The 25,255-nt window shown below is 40.5% G+C and overlaps 1 protein-coding gene across 1 annotated transcript in view; it reads right to left on the minus strand.

Moving 5' to 3' along the window:
• Positions 1 to 25,255, minus strand: part of LOC123983974 (neurexin-1a-like) — a 286,657-nt gene that overhangs the window by 126,797 nt on the left and 134,605 nt on the right. Inside the window, exons 9-15 of the mRNA XM_046070492.1 lie at positions 22,197 to 22,580; positions 14,962 to 15,165; positions 12,640 to 12,666; positions 6,441 to 6,563; positions 5,481 to 5,862; positions 4,055 to 4,245; positions 3,202 to 3,375 (exon numbers count right to left, since the gene is read on the minus strand). Of these exons, the coding sequence (XP_045926448.1) occupies positions 3,202 to 3,375; positions 4,055 to 4,245; positions 5,481 to 5,862; positions 6,441 to 6,563; positions 12,640 to 12,666; positions 14,962 to 15,165; positions 22,197 to 22,580 (1,485 nt within the window). The remainder of the gene's footprint in view (positions 1 to 3,201; positions 3,376 to 4,054; positions 4,246 to 5,480; positions 5,863 to 6,440; positions 6,564 to 12,639; positions 12,667 to 14,961; positions 15,166 to 22,196; positions 22,581 to 25,255) is intronic.

Raw genomic sequence — 25,255 nt, forward strand, 5'->3', positions numbered from 1 at the left:
TGCTCGTATCAAGAGCCCTTAAGAGAGGGCTCTGCTTGTATCCTTTGCCAGCATCCAATCACAAGTGATGAGCACTAGCCAATCACAGCACAGTAGGGCGAGACTTGTCAAAACTCCGGCAGTGAAAAAAAAAACAATTCAAAAGGAGTGAATGAGACGAGAAGAAAGCGCTGTGAATGACAGGAGGTGGGGCTGTGTGGGCACTGCAGCGGTGTGTGTATCAGCTCGCTGTCGGGGAGAAGAGAAGTGCATTTTAGGATCAATACCGTGGAAAATGAATACTAAAGCCGTTTGAAATATTCAGAATCGATATGTATCAAAAAAGTTGATATTTTTGACAACACTAGTACAAACTGTTGTCTGGCTGTACGACGTTGATGCTGAGGTAGTTAAGTTAATGGAAAAATGTAAGTGGAATGGCAAAGGTTAGTATGGATGAATGTTTTTATTATTTTTTATTTCAAAATTTTTTGAGATATGGAAACATTTTGGTTTTGGACAATTTATCCTTTCACAAGTCTGGCCACCTGTATTATTGATTATTATCTGGATACTTGTACTACATTTATGACACATGAGCATCTCATAATTTGAACAATGACACACATACAACTGCATGCATGCATGTAGCACTCCACTTTACAGCCATGATTACCCATTTGGAACCCATCTACCTTTTTTGATAGTTAGTCATTATCATTACATTGATGAAGTCCATATTTATTCTATTGTGTATTTAATTTAAAAAGAATTTCTCAGCTGTTGAATACAGACATACATTACAACCTCGTCCTTATATATTGTCCTTTTTTCTGATTAAAGTGTAGCCACAGTAGCTGCTTCTCAGCCTCATAGTAGCTATGGCAACAGCTTAATAAGCTTTTGATGTAGCCCACTCAAGGCTGAAACATAAACTGTTGTACAAGTTTACTTCATGATTACGAATGTTTGTGAAATAATTTTGAATACATATACGCATATAACTACATGATGTACTAATAATTCTACTGCTTACAGAATCTTGTTTTGAATATTATAATCTGCCACATATGTAATGGGGCCTCATTTCACTTGACCTGGAGATTTGTAATGGCATACTTAGATAAATAAATAATATAAATAGGTCTAATTAATAATGAATTTAAAATAATTAAGATTTAGTTTTATTTACATTTTAAGTAGAGCCCATTTATTGAATTGTCTGATTTACATGTAAACATTAGGTAGAGGATAATTGAATTAGCTCATTTAATATTTATGTTAATTACAAATTCTCTAATGTAGTTATATTCCTATTTTTTTATCAAAATGCATCTGAACTGACTTTTAACTGTTGAATCTTTAAAGGCTGCTGTTCGATATAGTTCCTACTTAGTGGTAATAGAGTGAGACTATATCAGCATCATGACAATAGTAAACACGGGACTTATAACAACAATGATTAAATTTCATATAAAACATAAAAATGACTGAAGTTTGTGTTAAAACCTCATTTTTTTAATACACTATTCATGCAGGAAAAAACACTGCTACTAAGAATATTAATCCTATTAAGTCATGCAAAAGTATCCCTTAGATGTACAGTATGTGATCAAAAAAAAGAAGAAACAAAACACAGCAAAAACCAATACTATGTCCAATAAAAACAACATACAATATGTGAGTACAAATCAAAATGTCAGCCCCATAGACTTTAATACAAGATGGCAATGATACTTGTATTCCTATGGGACTGAATCCCATTTCATATGGCTGGTGGGTGAATTCAAACTAGGCAGTCATCTTGCTTGGGGAGATGTGGAAAGTGTGGAGGTAGACTGTGGAGAGGTGGGGGGCAGGGGCATTGCAGATGCAAAGGGAAGGGGTATCAGACTCTGTATCAAACAGACAAAGCTATCTACCTTGCAAGTCAGCTTTCATCAATGCAACTTTTGTCAGCAAAATAATAGGAAAGGAAAAGGCAAAGTATAGCAGCTGTTAGTAGTAAAGCACCAAGATGTCAGAGACGGAGTAACAGAAACACAGACTGTTGAAGGAGTGGAGACAGAGCGGGATTGAGGCGGACGTCTGTCCTCAGAAAGAGCCAGAGGGAAAAATTGTATTGTATGATGGAGGCTAGCCAAACTGTAACAGCAACTAACCTCAAAATGGCATCAGCAATGTGAAGTATAATCATGCAATTGTTAAGTTATTATTATGGGAAGTGGATATGCTGTGTCTGATATGTTCAGTAAAATTTAAAGTAATGGGAAAGTGCATATTTTCTCTCATGCATATTCTGAAATGGTCCCTGCTGTAGTCAAATACTATCAGCAGCTATATGTTACCTTCTGACTCCTTTAACACAATTCAATAAACGTGTTATCATAGAAGCCATTTTCTATTGAGAGCGACCATTGATACTGTGCGGCACAAAATGAAAACAGCAAGTTTGACGGACCCAAACAGGGCGCTGAATTTGATTATATTTTTAATGCTGGGACATGAAAAGATCGGATGTTGTGTACTCAATTGAAAAAGAGCAGATGAATTGTGAAATTAAACTAAGTGAGTGAAGTTGAAAAATAAATCAAATATTGTCTCTGAATGTGGTGCACACATTAGACTGGGCAAATGATATTCATGCATGCAACAAAGGCTTCATACATAATTCAAAAGGACTGCTTCTGGCAAACTCTCAGATCCAGCAAGCATGCACAGAGCAAAACAAAATGGGGATAAAATGGGAAATAACACTGGCAGGACAAATATGGCAGAGAGAATAATCAGATTATGGCTAAGTGCAACAGAAATGATTGCCTGTGGTGGAGTGTCAGAGCTTGATGCATTCTAACAGAATACTAACACACTTTATGGATGTTAAATTATGTGTCACAGGTTGGCAGCGTGGGTGACTCACAGTGTACATGTGTCCTTGTCAGACATAAACGAGACCGAGCAGCAACACAGCACTGCATAGTGTCGCAATGACCCTTTAGGATAGTTTTGTGATAATGAAGGGAAGCCAGAGTAATTAAGAGAATTAAAAGAAAGCTTTTCTGATTTGATCAGTGAAATCAGATTTAAATGGATCAATAATAATACCTATACAATTCAAACCTGAGCTTTAATTAGGACATGTTGTTAACTGAGCGGAGGAAACAAAGTTTGAAAGCAACATACAGAGTTTAAGTGTCCTTTTTGGGCTGAGAGACTACCCACCTTCACATCCTCTCTCTATCTGCCCCACACAGTCCAGAGCATCTGACATCAAGTCCGGGAGCCGCCCGTTCAGATCCATGGATGCCAGGCAACCTTGAAAACCTTCCTTGGCATGCACCAGTTTGGGCAGCTCCTTGTACATCTCCTTAGCCACCCCACCAATATAAAGGTTACCTGTGCAGAAATGAAAAAAATGACAATACTGACCTCTAGTGGAAAGAAAACATGCTTATCATATCATGCTTGCTACAATCAATGAAGAAGCATTTTAAAATTGAAAGCACAGCATTGTAATTGGGCTTGCAATGAATTTTCTAAAGACCCTTAATTAATGATAACAGTTGTTTGATAAAGTATTGTATTCAAATTAAGGAGTGCAGGAGGTTAATTATTGTCAAACATGTTTTAATTGCGTCAAATTACATTTTATTGTACAATAACATAATATCAATATTGTTCTTTTTCATGTCCAAGTCAGATATTTGTCATCTGCTTTGTACTGTTTCATTAACTATTTTTAATAACAATAATTACAACATTCTTCAAGGTAGAAAACTATCTATTCCAATAACCTACCAGTTAGAAATGATTTTATCTTGTTTATCTGGTCTGCAAGCACATGTGGTCTTTTGTATGAAGTCGTTGCTCCAAACGCACACCGTTAAGGTTGGCTACTGAACAAATGTGGGCTGAGTTATTTGCTTAAGGGTATCTCAGTGGTGGTAATGCGTAAGGGCCAGACATTGTTTTTCTTTCTTTTAATTCACAAACCTGCTTCTCTGACCTCTAGGCCACTGCTGTCCCAATTTAATGAAATCTAGAAAAACTAGATCAATTCGCTATAGCTACGCACCCTTCAGGTCCAGGTTTTTGGCTCCTGTGGTTGTCTGCGTGGTGACCTTGGTATCAATCTTGACAGTGTGGAGGTTGTTGGTGTCCCTGGAGATTATGACATTGTGCCAGTGGTTGTCGTTCAGGGGCTTGTTTGAGTTGCCTTTGATCAAGTGGGCTCCATTTCCCAGGTCGGACACATAGTGCAGGTAACTGGAACCGGATATTTACCAACATGGGTGGATGCAACCATGGACAGGAATGGAAGGACACGAAAGCATGGCATTATTAAAGAGACTTAGATAGTATTGCAGCCAGGGGTCTGCAAAGCTTTTCAGTCATCCAGGTCATAGTTTTCCAAGTAGTATTAAAGGTGTAAAAATCCCCAAAAATGCATGTAGTTTACAGGGTACTTTTTACCCACATATTTGTCATCAAGTCCTCAACAGACCACATGCATTAATTTATAACAAGAATAATAAAGTCAAGTCATTAAAAAAACTCTGAAAACTGGAGCGAGAGCATGTGAATGTGTGGTGTTGCTTTGTGCCTGTGCGTTCAAATATGGAGATATGAGAGTATCAGAAAGTACAGCTGTCTGAAAAGGAGCTAAATAATTGGCAGGTTGCAGAGTTTACAAAAGGTTCTGGGCTGTGCTGAACAAATTGGTCTTAAATTCTTTGGTTTACAGGCAATTTATGATTTGCATGCTCATGAAAATTAAAATGTATGACTTTAATGTTTAGCACATTGAATAATACCTTTACTTCAGGCATTACTTAAAAGAAGGTCATTCTATAGCTGCATTTCAGCAGTAGTTGATTCCCTTTTATGTTGGGTATTTGTTGTGCCTTCATGAAGATTAAAAAGAACAGTAATAGCCGACAGCTATTTCAGTAAATATTCTGGCAAAGGGGTGATAAGAAAAGAATTTGAATTCCCATGGTAATGGCATTAAAAGCTGTCAGAATTGTATTCTATTTGCAAACTGTCATATTGTATGAAGAGCTGCATTATTAAAATCATAATCCCTTTATATGGAGACTCTTACATAAATAAACATCTTGCTACACTAATATAAAACTAATTCAACACAGTATAAAGCTTTGCCAGCTTTTACACCTGGCGGCAGGTAGTTCTGCCCTACAAATCAAGTAATGTGTATGTAAAGGGAAACACTTTGTAGCTGTGTAGAGAGCCACCAACACCAAATCAAACGTCAGAGTACTGGCAACATTTTTGTTTGACAATTTATCTTAGGGCAAGGCACAGCGACACACCACAACAATGACTCCTGCACATACAATGGCGTCAAAACAGCTATAAAAAGGAACAAAATATCTTACAGGTTACCACTTTAAGGTCTAAAATGTGACTAGATCTACTGTAAATAAATGAGAGAACAGTCGGTCAATGTTCCTGCATTCATATTTTGGCTGTACACTTACCCTTTGACCAGCTCCACCACAATGAAGTCATTTCCATCCCCGCTGTTATACAGGATGAGGCCATCGGAGGAGGTGGTTTTGAACTGAAAGAAAAGGTGCATGGAGTAGTAGGCCTGCAGAGTAGTGAGGGTCACATAGCTGGAGCGCGACTTGAAGGTGACAGGGTCAGCAATGATGTTCTTGAAGCCAATCATGGCATTGAGCTCACAGTAATCAATGTCACCGTTTTTACAGAGGTCTATGTAGGCCATGCCATTGAAGGAGAGGCTCTGGAGGTGGCCAATGAAGTTGGACGGCACCATGGACATGAAGCGCTTCTCTGTTATAATGCCCGTCTCAATGTTATGGAACTCCAGTTGGGTGTGGTCTCCTGCCATTTGACCTTCGCATCAGCAGAGGGGAAGATGGGGAGAGGAGGTTATTGGGGATATATGACAATTAAAGCGCAAAGCTTTGCAGCCTCTAAATAATGACTACTAAAGAACTTTAATGTTAGATGCAGACATTTTCTTCGTCCTCTTAAGGCAAACGTGGCCCCACAGTTAGTCCAAAAGCAGCAGTACCATTTTCTTTAACAGGTACCATTGTCCCATAATGACAAAATTCAGCACACATTGTGCCTTAATTAGAATTTTGTAGCCATCTTTAGACATTTAGCCAAAATCATTCTGTTAGAGGACATTTTCAACCTTGTCTGATGAATTTCAAACAGCAACTTGTTGTCCAAAAGGGATGTGAGAACTTGAATAAAAAAACTAATGAATAAAGGTTCTCTCTAGATGAGCAAAGCATCTAACCTGCAACAGTACAGTGTCTTACAGAATAATACACTTGAAGTTGTCTTTCATTCTGCAATAGAGCTTGTGTCTTACCTAGAAACTGTTACAGATAATTTCAGTTCACAGAAAAAAAAACAAAAAAAAACACGATTCTGACAGAGGAACACAGGAGGAGAAGTACCTTCCACGGGCAGCAGATCATCTACGGTCAGTTTCAAACTCTTGCCCCTCCTGAACACACGAACTGTGTGCCACTCATTATCGTTCACATTCTGACCCGCAAAAATAGTCTCTGGACCTTTGCCTGCAGGACAGTCCAAACAGTGGTTAACACACATGCATGCATCCACACCACATACATCACACAAAGGCTGGGAGATGGAAAGGAGGACAGATCGGACAAGTCAAGTAGTTTGACAGAGGCAGAAAATATTAAGATAAACATCGTTAATGGACCATAAAAACACATCATTCTGACTTGCATTTGCTGTACAGTTCGCACCATTAGATAGGGCATCACATTTCTGGATTCTCACTGAACACCATTTTCAAACCAAGAGGAGGGAGGCAGGAATCAGGATGTCACATTATTATTACCAACAATATTTACATTAACTGTTTTGCTGTAAATGTATAGTGTCTAAATAAACATGGGATACTTAGACTTTTCATTACAGCTGCTCTCTCATTCTGGTGAGACTTTTTTCAGTCCTATTACGCCACTTGGGGGCAGCAAATAACTACCTACGACGGAGCAAGGCACTTAACAATAGAGCATCACTCTCCATCTTGTTTACCTACGACAGCGCAACCCAGTATTTGATTTCTCAACCACATGAAATAAAATAGCAATATGGAAAGAAATACTTGCGTAATGGAAGCGATGTGATTGGTGGTCAAAAGAACCCCTTAAAAGCAAAACAGATAGGCCATTGTCCCTGGAAATCCAGGAAATACAGAATGTGATTTTTATAAGCGCCCCTGAAAATAAATCTGGTGTTTTGGAAATAACAGCAGGTAGCTTGTATTTTCAGTTGGACTATAGAAACCGCACATATTCTATTAAGTCTGATGCACTTTCATTAAATCCATAAATAATTCCAAACGACCATTCAGCTGAATAACTAATAACAATACTCCAGATCTCTGAGTCATTCATTCACTGAATCCTGAAACCAGCATTTTCATATTGATGGAGATGCCACATAGATTCACGGTGCTAAGAGAGATGATCAAATTTAGAATCACACATAAATCGGAGCGACTGCACCACATCTCTATGATCTCACGAGCAGAAAGGGGGTGGGTGGGACATCTCTCCAAAATGTGCTATTGCATTTAGAAATTCCAACATTAGTCCAATTGGGGCAGCACATTATGTTTTCTTGCAGCCTCCGTCTTTGCTATACAGCTCTGATGTTTTCCTGCTGGGCACATGACCAAACAGGACCAATGAGGACGTGCCACAGTGACAGTATTAAAATCCCCAGGCTTTGGATACCTTGCCCACTATGGGGAGCTTTTCAGATGGGTGCCAGGTTCATTCCCCTGCACCCATTTATGCCTATTTATTTCCTCCTTTTCTGCAATCTTCAAAGCCCCGATGCAATGTGTATGCAAATCTGAGAGTGGCAAAGTACTGGGACACACTCAATCTCAGAGGCACAGTTCTGCTTTGTAAGCACTAAACACCGGGGCAGGATTGAAACCAGACGACTGGCGAGGGATTAAGGAGGAGAGATATGAAATAAAGGGATGGAGTTGGACTTGAAAGCATGCTTGATCTTTGCCTTCCATCATCCTGTCCTTGTTGCTCTCCAAGGAGGAAAGAAAGGGAAGGGGAAAAGAGGTCAATCGTATTAAGAAGCACATTCCTGCACAACATTCACTACTGTAGGGCCTGGGTTTACGCCTGTAGTGCAGTCTATGGTCCAAACCAACAGCTGCTGCCCAGACATTAAGGGCCTTCAGTCCACTGTCTGCCGAGCCCAGTCCCCTCCTGTGCCCTCACTGATGGTGATCTATCTGCAGTGATGGATCTACAGTGATCTCTCCCTGCCTCATTGACTTCAGGCCCAGGGGAACAGTGGAGAAGTGTGGCACGGGGCAGCATGAGAAGATGTGATTATCCAGTCAATCAGCTCTGGCTGGCTAGATGACAGGCCGGACACTGGTGCTGCCTGCCCTGACACTGTGACTCACCCAGGTGGGGGGGGGGGAGAAGTTCTCGCTGACCAAGCAGCAGGCCACTACTGCTGGATTACCATCAACACAGACATCAAAGCGGGAGCAAGGAAAGCTTAGCAGGCTACCACGCTATGCAACCTGCATGTCCAGTCAGTGTCTCGCTAACTGAACCACTGTGAAAATGTTTGAGCGAGCAGAGGTTTAATAGTGTCAAAACAACAAATGATGACAATCAACACTAATCTGCTGTTTCTTGGCCATTTGCATTTGCGTTTATTTGTTCTACAAACTGAGACTGCTCAATGCTGAAAATGCTGGGTTGTTTTGAACAGGCTCGATCTAACGGCCATCACATTACTGACATTAGAGTGTTGTTTTTGTTTGTTTTTTTTAGCAATAACTGCATAATGATGTCATATTAACTACATTCTGGGTTGCCAGGAAAGTCCCTCAGCATGTTGTAACTTTTGGGGATATCAATGGGTTTTTTTCTCCCTAGCTTTTAATTTAAGTAGTTAATGTTTGTTACAATGACCGCAGAGCCAATGTGTTAGCCTCTTTATGAAACTAATTCAGTGCAACCAAAGAACATCGTAATTATTGCTCCTTAATTTCTGCACTATTCTTTTTTATTTCTGCTGAAGGGAGGGGAACCTAACTTTTTTTAGGAGAGCAGGGAAGGTTGTTTTATGTTTCTTATCCCATATGTGTATCTTATTTCAGTCTTCCCTTATAAGATTTGTTACAGGGTCCAAAAAAAAAATATTAACAAATTCCAAGCATCTTGCTTTTCTAGAACAGCAAAACAAGAAGTCCATCTTCACTCTACAACCCCATAATTTTCTTACAGTGCCTTACCAGATCTCGCTTTATGCTGTCACAAGGGGGGATATTTTTCTTTTTACTTCAGGTTGACTCATCTACACCCCTAAATAACAGACAGAACCAAGCAGTATGCTTAACAGATTGCTTAATTTGTTGCCAAAGCTTAGGAAAGCCTCATTTACCTTTCCCAGCATAAAGCTGAGCACCATTAAACTGTATTACAGCAGAAGGTTGGGGGGATACTTAGTTGTGAGAGGATAGGAAGGGTTTCCTTTATATTTGTTTCAGGTATTGCCAGACTGAAATCTCAATCCTAATGCATTGTAATTGGGTAGACGGTGTCCATTTTGATTACTGTTCTGAATGTATACACTAGCAGGATTTGCACATTTAGCTATGCACAGAAATACCGTGAATGTGTTTAATAAAGAGGTTGAAATGAAACGTTATATTATGTCTGGATCACATGTTTACATCTAACCACAAAACACACTAGATTGTGCAACAAGGACAATGTAGCAAAAAAATGCAAAAGAAAAACCAAACAAACATACATTGTAAGTGCTCAGTAATAATGGCAATCAAATGTATGTCTTTGGCTGATAAGTAGGCAGTATATATGTTACCCTGTATGCATTCTCCCTTTGAATTGCCCTCTCATCTTCTAGCATGCACGCAGCCATAATAGCCATGTAAAAGAATCTCCTGCTGCTCTTTCACAATAAATAGGTCAAAAACCAAAGATTAATGCGTGGAAAAGATCAATTATGAGAAAGCAACAGCCTTGAGATGTTGCCCAACAAGGTCATGGGGAGAGTAATCACCTAAAGATGCCCTCATCACTGCTTCCTGGCTTACACTGTAAATTGTGATTATCCTGCAGTTTAAGGTAATGAATAATAGAAGACCAGAATGGCAGACAAAAAAAAAGCCAATCTGTCGCAAGATATTTTTAGTTCATATTTTTAGTTTGTTGTCAGTCAGTGGCTGTTAACAGTGTTTAAGTCGAAGTGGCAGTGTTTTCTTCAGACAGCTCTGGGCAGCCCCAGGGAGCCTAGGTCCCTAATTGACAGTGATGTGTTCTTTGAGTCGGTGCTGAAATGCTTCATCCACCAAGCTGACCAGAGCTGCAGCGCCTGACAAGACACATTAATTAACACAGGGAAAAAAAGGGGACTAAAATAACACAGAGAAAAATAACAACCTAGAAAAATGAATTAAACACTAAATCTTCATAAGTGGAAATGCACTGGCTTAACACAGTTCTTTCAAGAACTCCAATTAAACATTTTTTATGACACAAAAAGGTCTGGGACTTTTAAAGAAAGAGCTGCCATTTTACTTATACATTAGCTTTCCCTTTAGTATATTAAATATTGATAGAATCAAAATATTTTCACTTTGAATTATAGCTTGGGTAGAAAGAATCTTATTAGTATTTTTCTTTATTTTTATAAAGAAGAGGCTGTGGCTCAGAAGGTAGAGCGGATCATCCACTAATCAGAACGTCGGTGCTCCTCCAGTCTGCATGTCAAAGTGTCCTTGGTCAAGATACTGAACCCCAAACTGGCCCTGATGGCATCAGTGTATGAATGAGTGAAGGTGATAATGAGTGTAAAGCTCTTTGAGTGGTCAGAAGACTAGAAAGGCGCTATACAAGTACAGTCCATTTACTGATCGTTTTATATCTATAAAACAAATTATGGCACAGTGTCATTTAAGAGTATACTTTTTATAGAGAATAATAAAAATAAAGGGACTACACTGAGAAAATGTATACAAACAGAATTTAGTTAGCCAGCATAAAGTTACTTAAATGCAAAAACAGACTAGTGCTGTATGTCATTTTTTCATTTTGCATTCTTAACATGAAATCATCCAGCCTAACACACACTGCTTTACGCTATGCAATTTGATTCTACTGACTAAAGCAACTATTGTATATACTGTATATCTCAAAGATCGCACGTTTTGTGAAACTTAGAGCTCTTTACCTTCAACCAGCACTTAATCCAGCAGTTCAAACATATCTTGCCCCCAGCTATTTTAGTAAAACGATGCATGCAATTAAATGTAACTGGAAAATATTAGTCAAGAAAAATGAATAAGTAAATATAGAAATAAAACCAAATGTGTGGAAAATACTAGTATAACAACCACTGGTGTCAATATATGCACGGATGCTTCCACACTAACCTCATAAACCAAGAATGACCTTTTAAAGCATCGGAAGGGGGAATTAGAGCTTATTTGCACACACAAACAAGGGATGCAATCCAAGATGCATGAACAATGCTATTTAGCATTTAGAAAGGTGTTAAAAAGGGCTGGCTCACAGAAGCATGTCTAGAGGTCACATCATGTGATTCTGTGTGGAGGCGTTTGCTATATAAGTCTCCGCTTCTCATCAGACAATGACCTTCAAATACTGTAACATTTTACACACAAAGAGATCCAACCCCAAGTATCTGCAGAGAGAACAGTTTGTCCTTATAGACAGTATGTGACACTGGCAGTCCATTATACAGCTCAAACCGTCTAATTTCTGTTGGTATTTACTGATACAGAGAGTGTGTCGGTCACTATAGGATCATTAAACAGGAAGAAGGCTCACGTATTATGACTTCAGAGAAGTAATTATTAATTCATCACTGTTCCTGAATAATAAATATCAGGGATATTTAGCTCCCAAAATATTGCAATGTAACCTCTTTGTTGAAACACACACACACACACACACACACACACACGTGTATCCACCACAAAATATATTCTTTCTCCCTCCCTCTTTCTCCCTTTCTTTCTGCTCTGTAAGGCAGGTTAATGAGAATAATAAAATCACACTCTGTATTTCCTCTGTGCCGTGAATAGCCTCATCAATTTACAACCGGCATTTCATGCCGAAGTAGAAAGGAAACCCCCCCCAAAAAACAAAAGAACAAATAAATAGGGAAATCATGCATGTTCAAAATACCTGCACTTCCAAAGCATGCGTTTTATATCAGCCTGAATTCATGAGTGAAAAGGTTTGTTAATTAGAAACAACTCAAAGTGTAGAATCACAGCTAACTGCCAAATTTGGGTTTGTCATTAATTTAAGCCTCCTTCCATCTCCTCCCCACTGCTCAATATTCTCCTGGACAGTTGACACAGACAACATCACTAAGCATTTCTTATGTACCCGTAGCTCTTTGAATTGGTATGATAAAATGTATGTAATATTTATCTCAGTGCAAAGTGCAAGTCAGATATATATATATATATATATATATATATAAAAAAGCTGCTGTAGAGAAGTACTTCTAGAGGCTAAATCATGTCCAGAAACAATAAGAGTAAGAGAAGAAGAAAGGTGAACAGTAACTTACTGGAGGTACAGTTAATCCTGATACAATCTAGATGGGGAAGAATAGATGAGATATAAATTCATCTTTCAACGTTACAGCTGCAGACATCATTAAAGCATACAGTCCACCCCTCTGGGGACACACACACGGACGCTGTCCGTCCTCTGATGCTCTCACCCATGGCCCCGAGCTGCAGCGAGCTGGTAAAAGCACTGCAGTGTGATCATGTCAGAGGAGCACAACATGGTTTACAGGAATACATGATCCAGCAATTTAGAAAAGAAAGTCTTAAGTGGTTTAGTTATAAAACAATGTTTGTATTGATTTGTTGTTCCATGTAGCCAAACAAATTGCCCTTTTAATTTTTTAACATGTGATCTTGTACACAGTGTGAGAGCATCAGATTTTGGTCAGGGTCAGACAGGGCCAGCAGGAAGCTATTTTCATTCTCTCCATTCTCTCGACCTGTCAGTCTAACTATCTACCCATGCATGATGACACATCAACATTTTTGCCATGGTTATTTTGCACCTCTATATGTTGTCACACTCACTAAACACAATGTTACAATAAATGAATGATGCAACGATTGCATTAGTAAGTCTACAATTTGTGGTGGTGCTATAAGTAGGACTAGCAGTTTAAAATTAATTGGAGTAAGTACACTATGTTTACTAATGTTCTGTATTGAAGTAAATCTTGATATACTTGTACTTTTACTAACCTACTTTACTTGAGTATTTCAATTTTATGCTACTATGTACATAGTTGTTGGTTTTCAGATTAGCTGTTTACATATGGTCATTCTAAAATTGGTAAAATTTGCTCTCACCTCAATCAGCATTTTATATATATACAGTATATGGTAACATGCTGAAGCCATTCTACATAATAAGTAAGATTTTGAGTGAAGGACTTGCAATAATGGATTATTTTAAATTGTGATAATGCTTCTTCAACTTAAATTATAATATCTGAAAACTTCCCACTATAGAAGACTAGTAAAAGCAGCATTACTATTATTTAGTTTTAATGATTGTCTTGATCCTTCCACAACAGCAATACAATAACTAACCAATCTTCTAGCACGCACCAATGTCATATATCCCGCCACTATTTCTGTGTCTTTTTTCCCCTCTCTGTTTCCTAAGGCTTAGCTCATGCCGTGCTCTGAGAAAGGTGACCCAGATCGAACTCCCTCCCCGCCTTCCCGTTTGGCCCTGCCTGTCGCGTGTTGTCAACCACAGCAGAAAAGTGGTCGCAAACAGCCAGAGACCAACACCAGCCCACCCTTACAGGGAATGCTCTGCTTTTTTTGAAGGGGATTGGGGAGGGGTTTCAAGGGCTGATGGCTGGGGACAAACTTACCAAAACTCTAAAATGTGTCAAAGATAATTCAAAAGAAAACAAAACACAGTGACCTGTTGTTTTTCATCAGAGGGCATCTTTTTCTAGTCGCAATGATCGGACTTGTCAGCCCTGTAAGTGTGTGGCGCTGTTGTCATCCGTGGTGGGACACACGCTTCCTCATTGTTGACAGCAGACACAGACTGTCTGCTTTGTATGCACCGCTAAACGGCTCCGCTTAGGGAGCCCATTTCTGTTTAGCCAGTGGAAAGGAGAAATAGATGGCTATCATTTGTGCGGCATTGCTCTGTTTGAGAAATATCAACCTTTTTTTTACAGGCATCATTGGGTTCTTTCCTGAACAAATAAGCACACGTACACACACTGTCCTTCGTTGTGTCCTCAATTTGCTTTATGCTTTTCCTGTACTCATTTAGGACACAGTTAGTAGTAGTAAGTGCATAGGTGAAATGCTTAAAACAATTTCCACAACTCACAACTAAGGGCTGCATCATATTAGGTAACCACTAGCTGAGAGGAGTGATATTATAAACGTACTCATCTTCAGAAGAATTATTTGCTTCCTCATATGAATGCCAACCGAATGTATTTAAAAGGAAACAGCACCAGGAAAGAGTACCACAGTGTGTGCGCTGGAAGGGCAATTGCCTTACACATGTAAGGATGTTGATTTGAGGTAAGCTGATGGAGTGGGCAGCGAGCATTCCCTGCTGGGCAACAGCAGCTGTGTGCTCAACTGGCAGTGAGCGGAGAGCCGCAGACTCTTGCCATTGAAAGCCTTTACACCTTCTCCCTTCTATTGAAAAAATGTACATGGCATCAGTATGTGTGTATGTGTGTGTGTGTGTGTGTGTGTGTGTGTGTGTGTTTATATGTGTGTGTGTGTGTGTGTGTGAGAAAGAGAAAGATAGAGTGAGAGTGTGTATACAACACGTGACTTTGCTGCTGCAGTCGGTGTTATGTCCAAGGCACTACCTAAATTGACAGTCAGGCGGACCCGGCCGCTCTCCAGCTCTAGACGCAGGGTGTCAGCAGACTCCCGGGATGTGGTGGCTATTAGGATGCCATAGGCTCGCTGGGAACGGAAGCGCAGGGACACATCCTCGGCTTCTGTGTGCATCACCACTGGCAGCTGGACCTTCATAAACTTACTGCCGTCATAGCTGAGGACGGTTGCCTCTGCGGAGAGAATAAGGAGGAGATCAAGATGAGTGATCTGTAAATTGGAGGGTAGCAGTTTTACAGTAAACCAATGGCCAGGCCTGTCAATTCAGCTTCAAATGATATCCTTTTTGTGGATACAATTTAGCATTGTGACTTTCAATCTTGATGGAAGAAACCCACTAGGGAGGAGATATTAAAGAGTGAATATGTATGTGGAGGTCACCAAACACAGAGTGAGAAAGCCAATTATTGCATGTCTGTTAGACAAATGCACTCAGATGCTATTGCTGCAATTCAAGCTATGCTGTGAGCAAGCCTACCAGCCTGCACTAACTTGTCACCAAGCATCCAGTCCGTTCATAGAGGAATGATTAAAACATGAAGCTGAGAAACACGGGGACGGCTACAGTCTCCCAGGATTATCTCTGGATGTGTTTCTCAGACATGTGCTTTTCAGGTTTGTTAGGCTAGACTACTGCGTCTCACTGACAGCGGACACACACAGTCACTCTCAATGCTGGTGAATCCAACAATTAGGTATCAAGAATTACAAATACAATACAAAATCAATGGGTCAATACAAAACTCACGAGTAAGTTACTCCTAAATGGAATGTAGGCATATTCGTCACCCAAAAGCAGTGAGTAAAGACGAGTCAGGTCTTGCATCACTTTACACTGTGTACTACAGCTGACAGCTACCCAAACTCCCCGCAAAGTCTGAGTCCTGTCTTCTCTGTGCCAGTTTAGGTGGTGGCCTCCATCACTGACAACACAGAGTATGGAAGCAGATACACACTGGGTCAGCAGTGAACCCCCACAAAAAATGAAATAAAGGTAACTCTATCAATACAAACTAACAGAGTTCATGTTTTACTGGAGAACAAGTGGCAGCCTTGCATTCACAATTTTTGTAACTGCAATATAATAGTGACAAACTACAAAAGGACAAATTGATATTGACTGAGGAAAATAACACAAACGGTGACAGTATCGTAATAGTCTGTGGACCTTGAATATTGAGCTTCTGCTCAGGGTGACTGCATTTACTCAAAGCATTAGGCGGCCGTCTGGAGAAATGCAGGGGAGATTGTTTAACGCTGGCAAGGGGTTGTAACAGCATTTCCGGTAGTGTAACTAAACCATAACCCAATAAGAAAGCCATTACTGCAGCTGCAGTGCTGAGACAGATAGAACCCGAGTTGGGGGGGACAGGAGATGGGGAGCGGTGGGGGCGATAGGGTGACGATGTACACACACCACCTCATCACCACTTCCGAGTCACACAGAGCCAATGTCGCATCCATCCCCTGGGATGACTCCGTCACATTCCTCACCCAAATCCAATTTCTCCACGCCCTCCTGGGGTATGCTGCAGATGACAGGGGCGTGTGACAAACGAGTTCTCACTGCTAAACTGTCTGCTTCCTGCCAGGCAGCTAAAGCAAAGAGCTGCATTTAGAAACTGTTAGCAGATGCCAGGAAAAACAGAGCAACTGTTCAAGCCCCTAATACTTGAAATATGTAATATTAGCTAGCACTTAAACCCAGTGAGACTATTTTCTAGTAGCAGCACTTTTTTTTGTATGTAACTATGCTTAATGCTGTAAACAAATAAACAATAAGTGTCTGTTGCTCAGGTGTATGTTTACGCTGGGAAGATGGGATGTGAAAATCATTACTGCCAAACAGTGAGTGATAGATCTGAGTGCTGAACTGTATAGAATTCCTGCTCCAGCATAAACCCTACCCCTTTAAAATGCCTCAGTCTGAAATAGGATGCATTTTATATTTACTACGGTAAAAAGGAAACTAAACAAATCTGACAGTATATGCGCTGATAATGATAAAAATATCTTCTTAAAAAAGTATAGCATTGTGTCACCACTGTTATGTTAATCACCAACTGTATATAACAAACAGCATGAAGTCTGGTCAATTGATTTTGATTATGATTATTATTATTATTATTATTATTAAAACACGCCTACTAAAAATCAAGGTAAGAGGAAAAGTAATGATGGGAAGTACCCTTTGCAACATCTGGTGATACCAAAGAATAATTTATTCCTATGCCTAAGCTTGATTTTTTTCAGACTGAAAAGATGGATCAAATTAAATCACAAGGGGAGTAAATATTGCATTTCATTCAAGATGTCACCTTTGCTGAGATTCATATAAGAGGTTGTCCAAAATGCCATAAATAAAAAAGGTCCAAATAGATGTGAAAATATTGAGAATGACATGTGAGGGAATCATTACCTAATGCAAAGTGAGCACCTGCCAAAAATCCAATCCTGGAAGCCAAGACATTTATAATGGCACTCCTGTGTTTAATATCAAAATAAATTGAGAATACTGAAGCTGGAGCTTCTGTATGTGCCAACCCAACATGAGGCTGTCACAGGGGAGATGGAGCATACCAAACTTAACCAAGCATTCATTTTCTGTCTTGTAAAGCACAACACAACATTGTTTTCTGATTTTCACGAAAAAACAAGAAGTGATGGGGGGCACTTTCAGATAACTAACAAATAAGGCTGTGCTACTAACAAGGGCGAGTACTGGCAGAGAGACACATAGTTCTTCCTCCAATCTCCCCCAAGGAGAAGAGGCTCTGCAGGAAGGGAGAGCTGTCAGCTGCATATCACAGGATTGTGATGTCCTAGAGTATAAGGGCACCAGGCCCAATCCAATTCAAAATTTGCCGGAAAAAACACCTGCCAAAGGCTTTTGGAAAATGTTTTTATGGCTCAGAGATATCATAAATAATTCAAAGCTGCTCATGTCTTCTTCACCGCAGCCCTCTTTGAGTATCTTAGTATACACAATCCAAGAAACAGACTCACTGGCTATTAAAAGTGTGAAAACAACCTGCCTACTGAGTGGATTTCCAGTGACAGGGAAAATATTCTCTCTCTATATAGAAAGAAACATCATCATTGTGGGCAAAATTCACATCTGCTTCTCTGTGACCATACGGCAATTTCATTAGGGGCTACAAAATGAGAGCAAAGACAGAAAATGGATCAGTGTGTCCGCTCAGAGTGCTGGAATCTGCAACTTCAGAGAGAGCTGTCAAGAATACAAGCAACAGCCAAGATGGTAAAGATTTAGTATATGCGAATTAGGTTTTTCAGCCCATTGAGACTATTAAAGGAGAATTACCACTTAGTTTAATGATTTATGAGTTAATCTTCAGTCTTTGGTCTTTGCCGTGGTAAGGTCTCTCAACAAGACCTATTATACAAAGCTGTAGAAAACAGACATCAAAAGCCATAATACTTAAACATAGTGCTTTGACAAAGACTGTGAGGCTCATTGAATGTTTCCTTCAGGTCCGTTCACTAACACAAATTTGAGTGTATGTCACTCTTAGCCAGATCTCTATTCCGTAACATGTGCTTATATCCCCAGAAAAATCTTCTCACAGCACGAGTCATATTTTTCATGTGTTTCAACCAATTTTCTACACATCTGTGTACAATGCTTAAGGGTGCGAGACGACCAGTTCCCTCTAATTTGTGACTATATTCAAGTGTGGTGAATGGTGACTAACACGCAGTGTGCTGTCAAAGGGCATGGTTAAAATGTGCTTTAATGCTACAACTCAGCCATACTCCCCTTTTAGGGCATTTCACAATTACGCAATAACATTCTGCACCTCTTGGCTTTAGCTTCGGGCCAATGGCAAATGGCTGTATGCTCTGAAAAGCAATACATGTGCTAAAAGAACCATTTTCTTTATAGTTAAACTACCGTAATTTAATACTAATTAGTGTTTCTATTCTAAGGTTGTGAATATTGCAATTGAGGACTATGTTTTGGAGCATGATATCCGAACACCTATTGAAGATAATGGCATTTATATATCACATCATATATTCTAATATTATGGATTCATGCTTCCAGTTAATGACATATTCCAAAATAATGACCTATAGTTTAGGACAAATGTATTTAACAACAAAATAAATAAGATTTTAAGCTCATAAAATTCCTGCTGGCAAGCAGGTGAAAGCAGAAAAAAGCACAGAGTTCTGCTATTGTGCATACTTCAGCAAGTCATGTGTGTGTGTGTGTGTGTGTGTGTGTGTGTGTGTGTGTGTGTGTCTAGTATATGTGGTGTACAGTGAGCATACTTGCGTAATGATCTACACATTGATCAGCATTTATCTTTATTCGTCGCAGGTACGTGTAAGTAAACCTCCATCTCCAACCACTGTTCATGTGAAATAATGCAGGTGCTGTCAGTGTTGGAATCCAGCATGTCACACCTCATTAGGGATTACGTGCATGTGCTGCAACGCACCTACTACACCATCTGGGAGGATGCCTTAGCCTCACACTGCAAGACTAATATTTGGGCTAATTAGCAACTGGAGGAACAATGAAGGGGAAGACATTTGGGATGCAAGGGGGAAAATTGCTTTGTCTGCTTAATTAAAATCTCTCAAAATAGGGCGAATAGCTCCATGGTTCTCTTCCGAAGCTCCACCTCCTGTTCCTTCCACTCGTTGTTGTCCTCCTCCTCCGCCATATGCAGTAGCTGTATTTTGCCACCGGGTGGTACACCATGCATGGATAAGTGAGAGCTGGGGTAATTCTTTTGACAGCTCCTCGGCCTGCTGGTGCCTGCTTCATCCTACCAGCGCAGAGGCAATCTGGAGCCATCAAAACAGCTGGCAGCACACCAGGGCCCATCCTCCATACCACTGCTCCCACTCACACTCTCGCCCGATGCCAGTCTCATACATGGAGTAGAGACAGCCGGAAAGCGAGAGAGTTGGACAGAGCAGCCGAGAAGCCAGAAGAAGCTCGAGTGTTAGGAGGGAGGAGAGGGGGTCAAAGTGGCAGAGACCTTTGTAACATGCTTTCTGCTTCTGTTTTCTGATGAGGTCAGAATGGATTATATTTTTATATATTTTTGAGTCCAAGTACATTCTCTGAATAAGTAATGGTCTTGCTGAAGTGAAACGATCTGTATCCAATGCCCACTCCACCTCCCTCATGTACTATGCCCTAATTCCTGTCAACTCATTAGCTAGAATGGAAGCGCACATGTGGAGCAGTGCAGAGCCAAGCCAAACTGACACATTTATCAGAGATCGAGGGAGATTCAGATTTGTATATTATTTTTTTATTTGGTTCTCAACAATACTAATGTCCTGTCCTGCATTAACTACAATACTGCAATTACAAGACTTGTCACATGTCATAAGACATGCATGACTAAATAAGCTGTATTCATAACAGCAAAAAGGTACAACAAGTACAACATCTCTCATGTACTTCTGTATTATTTTGCTTCCATTTGACTCAGCTGATTTCTATCAGCAACCAGCCACCTCATCAGCATCAGACATTTTCTTCATCCCAATTACAGGATATTTACGCAACACCATTTTATAAGGTGAACGACTTAAGCACAGAGGAGAAACACGAGCGCATGTAGAGATGACACATGTGACTGCGTGGGATGTGTTACATTCCAACAGGACCCCCCCCCCCAATGAGAGAACCTGTTCCTGCTGTCATTCCTGTGCAGACGCATCACACCGTGATAACAGTGTGACATGCTTGGGGTCTTTTTGACATTTGCCTTGATTATGCATATGTTAACTGTTTTTGCTCATTTGCTGCAACATAACAGTGTTACCACTTGAGTGCAATCCTGGTGTTAGAGATGGATTTATGAAGATATAATGTAAACATTTGTATTGATATGATATTTATTATAAATTGACTGTATAAAGTAGCTTTACACAAAGTCAATATCCAATTTGGCCAATGTACTTGGTTATTAGAAATGATTAAATACAGCATAGATATGTTATTAAGCCTGAAACATATCAAATAATATTATAAGATTCTCAACTGGTCTATTAATATAAGTTAATATTGCAAATCTCTTTGGTGAATGGACTATACATCCAACATATTCATCCACTAAGCGTGATTACGTAAATAAGCTTGAAATTCCAATTTTTGTCAGAAAATAATTGCCTCAGAGCAGACCATATTAGCTAGTGAAGGATTTGGCTTCTTCACACAGCTGGTTGTTGTTTTAATCCAGCTAGATTTCAATCAAAGAGGTCAAAGGGCAATCCTCTAGCCAAACAGGCCAACAAGCAAATGCTGAACAGGCACAAAAGTGGAGTTTCGCATAAGTGAGCACAGAAAATGTCCTTCTGACTGGTTGTTATTTTCAAATATTGGCTTTAGTGCCACAACATATAACTCTACCAACGTGAAATACTATTGAGGAATTTGAGAAGATGGGTTGACATACTTTTGTTTTTATATGCACACCTATAAAAACTGTGCTTTCCATGTAATAAACAACTGCAGAGTCAAGTGTGCGTCTGCCCCAGCTGTAAGTTGTGTGACACTCACTTCTCCTATTTCTCTTCTCTGGAGTAGAGAGGGAGATAAGTATTCTGCACCAGGTCTGGTCATGAGCGAGTGGTTTGATGAGCCAAATGGTTAGCAGAAGACAGCCAATTTACAGGCCAGTGTGCATGGTGGACGTGACCAGCAGCGTCTCAGCGGTGCGTCAGTCACCTGCCACTCAATGTAGTCTAACATCAGCCAGTCAACTCTCTAAGTACCCTGACTCATTCTGTCTGCCCCTCTGTGGCTGTCTATCTCCGCATGCACACTTTCTTTTCTTGTCTTCTGTTACTTTCAGTTTGCTGTTCCAGAGCTGCTGATGTTCAACCATCAGCCAAGATAAAAACACCAACTGGAGGCTTTTGTCTGGTGATGCTGTTGAGCCTGAACTTGAAAGGAGGTCCCTTTCAGACAAAGAAGTCTGTAGTGTACATAATTAAAACCATTCTTTTTCTGGGTGTCTTTGATGTCAATTATATTCACATTTTCACGATCCCCATGCCTACCTCAAGACAATGCATAGCAAGGTAGAAGTGTGTGACTGTGTAGCATCATCAACATTCCATAATGACAAATCCAGATGCCTACCAGGCAGAAATTATGTGCTTCCACAACAAGCAGGGTAGACAAAATGAGACAAAAACAAACTCCTACCTCTTTCACAGGAGCGTCCCAGGTATCCAGTCCCAGAGCAGTCACACACATAGCGATTCCAGCCCTCTCTACAGATCCCATTGTTTTGGCAGGGGTTGCTCAAACACTGTTTGGGAGGCTCCTTAGAGCAGGAGGGCTTGACCCCGGCAGCCTTCTGGATCTCAGCCAGGCGCCGGACATCCTTACTCTGTCCGTCAATGAACAGATCCCGGATGCAGCCCACGTAGCCGTAGTTGAGCAGTGCTGTCCACACCTCAGTGGGGAAGACCAGCCCCATTTTGTTCTCTGGCAGACCCCCGAGGTAGAGATTGTCATCCAAGTCCAAGATCTCACTTTCTCCAGGGGCTGTGTAGGCAGTACGGAGGGTGTTGATAGAGATGGTTCCTTAAAAAAAAGATACAGTGGAATAAGTTTTTTTTTCCTTTTTCTTTGAACAACTAAGAGTTTATTCACCAGATGGACAGAATATAACACCTATCAGAGAGTGTAGGTGCCAAAAGACACTATTGCCCTTCAGCAACACAAACATGCAGAGAAGACCCATTTAAAGATGGTTTGATGAAGAAATTAGCTTAATTAGTGTTATCCATCTGGACAGGGCCAGGATTTTCTTCATTTAGAATGACTGATGGGTGTTGATAAGACACATTAATCACAGGACAGCTAGTCTATTAGTAGCCTAATCTGGGATCCCGAAGAGTATCCTCTCCATTTTCCCATAATAAATCTCATTTATCTATAAAAGAGTGGTCATAAAAAAAGAAAGGAGAGGAGAAGAAAAATTGTTGCCCCCTCTATCATTTCAACCAAACAAACAAACAAACAAAAAAAACATCATAGCCATCTTTTTGAACTTGATTAACAGACTGCAGGCCAATTTCTTTACCCCATCTCTCCTCCTGTTTGCCTCTGCAACACATAAACCTGCAATGAGAGTTTGTGTGTTTCCCCACCATGATTTATCACTCTCATTCAGGTTTAATTCTCGATCTGGAGCACGGTAAACAACAGCGGACATGACTGGACTGTAAAGCTGTGGAAAGGAAGGCCTTACTGTGGGACTCAGACCGGGTGATTAATTTGTATATGGATCTGTTACTCTCAGTGCAAGAGCCATTGTGGATCTTTAATTAATGGTGGCTGCCTCCACTGCCCACATCCTCGTCCAGTAATCTATATACCGTGCTGCTGAGGATCCGCACAGGCCACTGCCGGGGGGGGCGCAGAGAAATAGTAGTAGAAATGCTCAAATATAAAAATTGCCATAAAGTCATAATTTACATTTTGAGTGGCAGACGCATGCCATGGCAGATATAAAGGAGCTATTAGCTGATTGCCTCAGGCTACATGGCACAACTGCTTGTATGTGGAAGAAGAGTGCAGCTTTAAAGTTACTTTTCTAGTCAAAGTGTTTATGCTGGGAAACAAGCCCTAAGCCACACATGAATTTTCAGCAGGGCTGCCTGGCACATTTTAGAGACGCATTAGATATTAAATGGGGCCTTTCACATTTCATTAGAGCTCCCATTAGCATGCATGAATATACATATCACAATTAATTATACGTATGATAAATATATGTATATTTTTTTCAGTGAAAGCACAATTCTGTTTTTCTTTGCTTTTTGAGCTGTTAAATCTGAAGAAAGGCTGCCACATGAGAAAAACAAAATTTAAGTCACTTTATAAGCTAATAATAATCATTGTTATGTATGTTCTTTACAGCCAAGGTGAGTCAGCCTTCTTGCAGAAGTGCCTGAGAGAGACAGCAAAGGACCTAGTGCACAATGATTAACCTGGTCCCACTAACATGTTCCAGCTCTTTTCTCAGGGTCTTGGCCCCAGGCATCTGTTCCAGCACTTTCCTGCCGCCACCCACTGCCCCTGCTTTCTCCAGCCACAGCTGTTGTGACTTCCAAGCTTTGCACACTTGGCAAGGGCCACCCGTCACGCAGCCAGAACAGCTCCCTTCAGGTTATAGCTAACGAGCTCACTACATCAAACTCATTAGCAAGGAAACTTTTCTGGGAGTAGAGCACGTGCCCGGCTGAAGGATGAGCATCAGTATGGTCAGTAGGAAGTATTTACACTCTAGTTATGCCAGATTTCCCCACATGACAGATATGACAGTCATATTGTCCTAAATATTTATTGTTTGTAGCACTACTTTGTAAACCATATATTCACAAAGTTGATTCTTAAGGCGTCCTCATCTGATGGCTTTTTTAAATCTTAGGCTATCTCTACTTAAATCTTATTACAGTTGTGAACAGCAAACAAGGATGCTGTAAGTCTACAGTAAGCATGTCTGTCGAAATTGATGTAAGTGGGAGGCAAGAGAAGGATGTCAGCGTCTTTCAGGCATCTTCTCAGAGTGCTCTGCTCACTTGTCACAGTCCTGTAAGGAAGTGTGTAAACACAGTCAAGCTATGTTAAGTCAGAAGGCACTATACAATCCCATGGGGGCATGTGCCATCACCAGGCTAGCAGCATGGGAAACAAAATGCGTAACACACTGCAGGACTGCCTCTGTTTGGAGCAGTATTCATAGCCAAAAGGGAAAGGGGATGTGTCTTTGCGAGCGGCAGTGAGCATAAAAGAGGAGGAGATGGATACAGAACAAGATAGGAACATGGAGATAAAGATGTCTGGAAAGAAGATGAGGGAGGGGTGTATGATGACAGATAAGAGAGCAGATGAGGGAGCACAGCTGCAAATAATATCTGGAGAAGCAAGTGCAGGGGATGTACAGTTTACGAGATTTGATCAAAATGATGATGCAGGCACTAAATGAGGATGAATAATATTGACGGAGATCAGCATTCCAGCAAACGTTGACCACAGTTATGTCTCTCCCTCTCTTTCTCTACGGTCTGACCCATAAGAGGTACTCCATCATCAAACCTGAAGGCAGGGGTCCCGGTGACAGCTCGGATCTCTCTCACACTTTCTGCGTCAGCAGCCAGGCTCAACTTGGCATGATGTCCCCTAACCCCACTCACACATCCCCAAAACATGTTAGACAGGGGATTACTACAATCCAGTTAGGGCGATACGGC

The sequence above is a fragment of the Micropterus dolomieu genome, linkage group LG15 (assembly GCF_021292245.1).
Source record: "Micropterus dolomieu isolate WLL.071019.BEF.003 ecotype Adirondacks linkage group LG15, ASM2129224v1, whole genome shotgun sequence".
Classification (NCBI taxonomy): Eukaryota; Metazoa; Chordata; class Actinopteri; order Centrarchiformes; family Centrarchidae; genus Micropterus; species Micropterus dolomieu.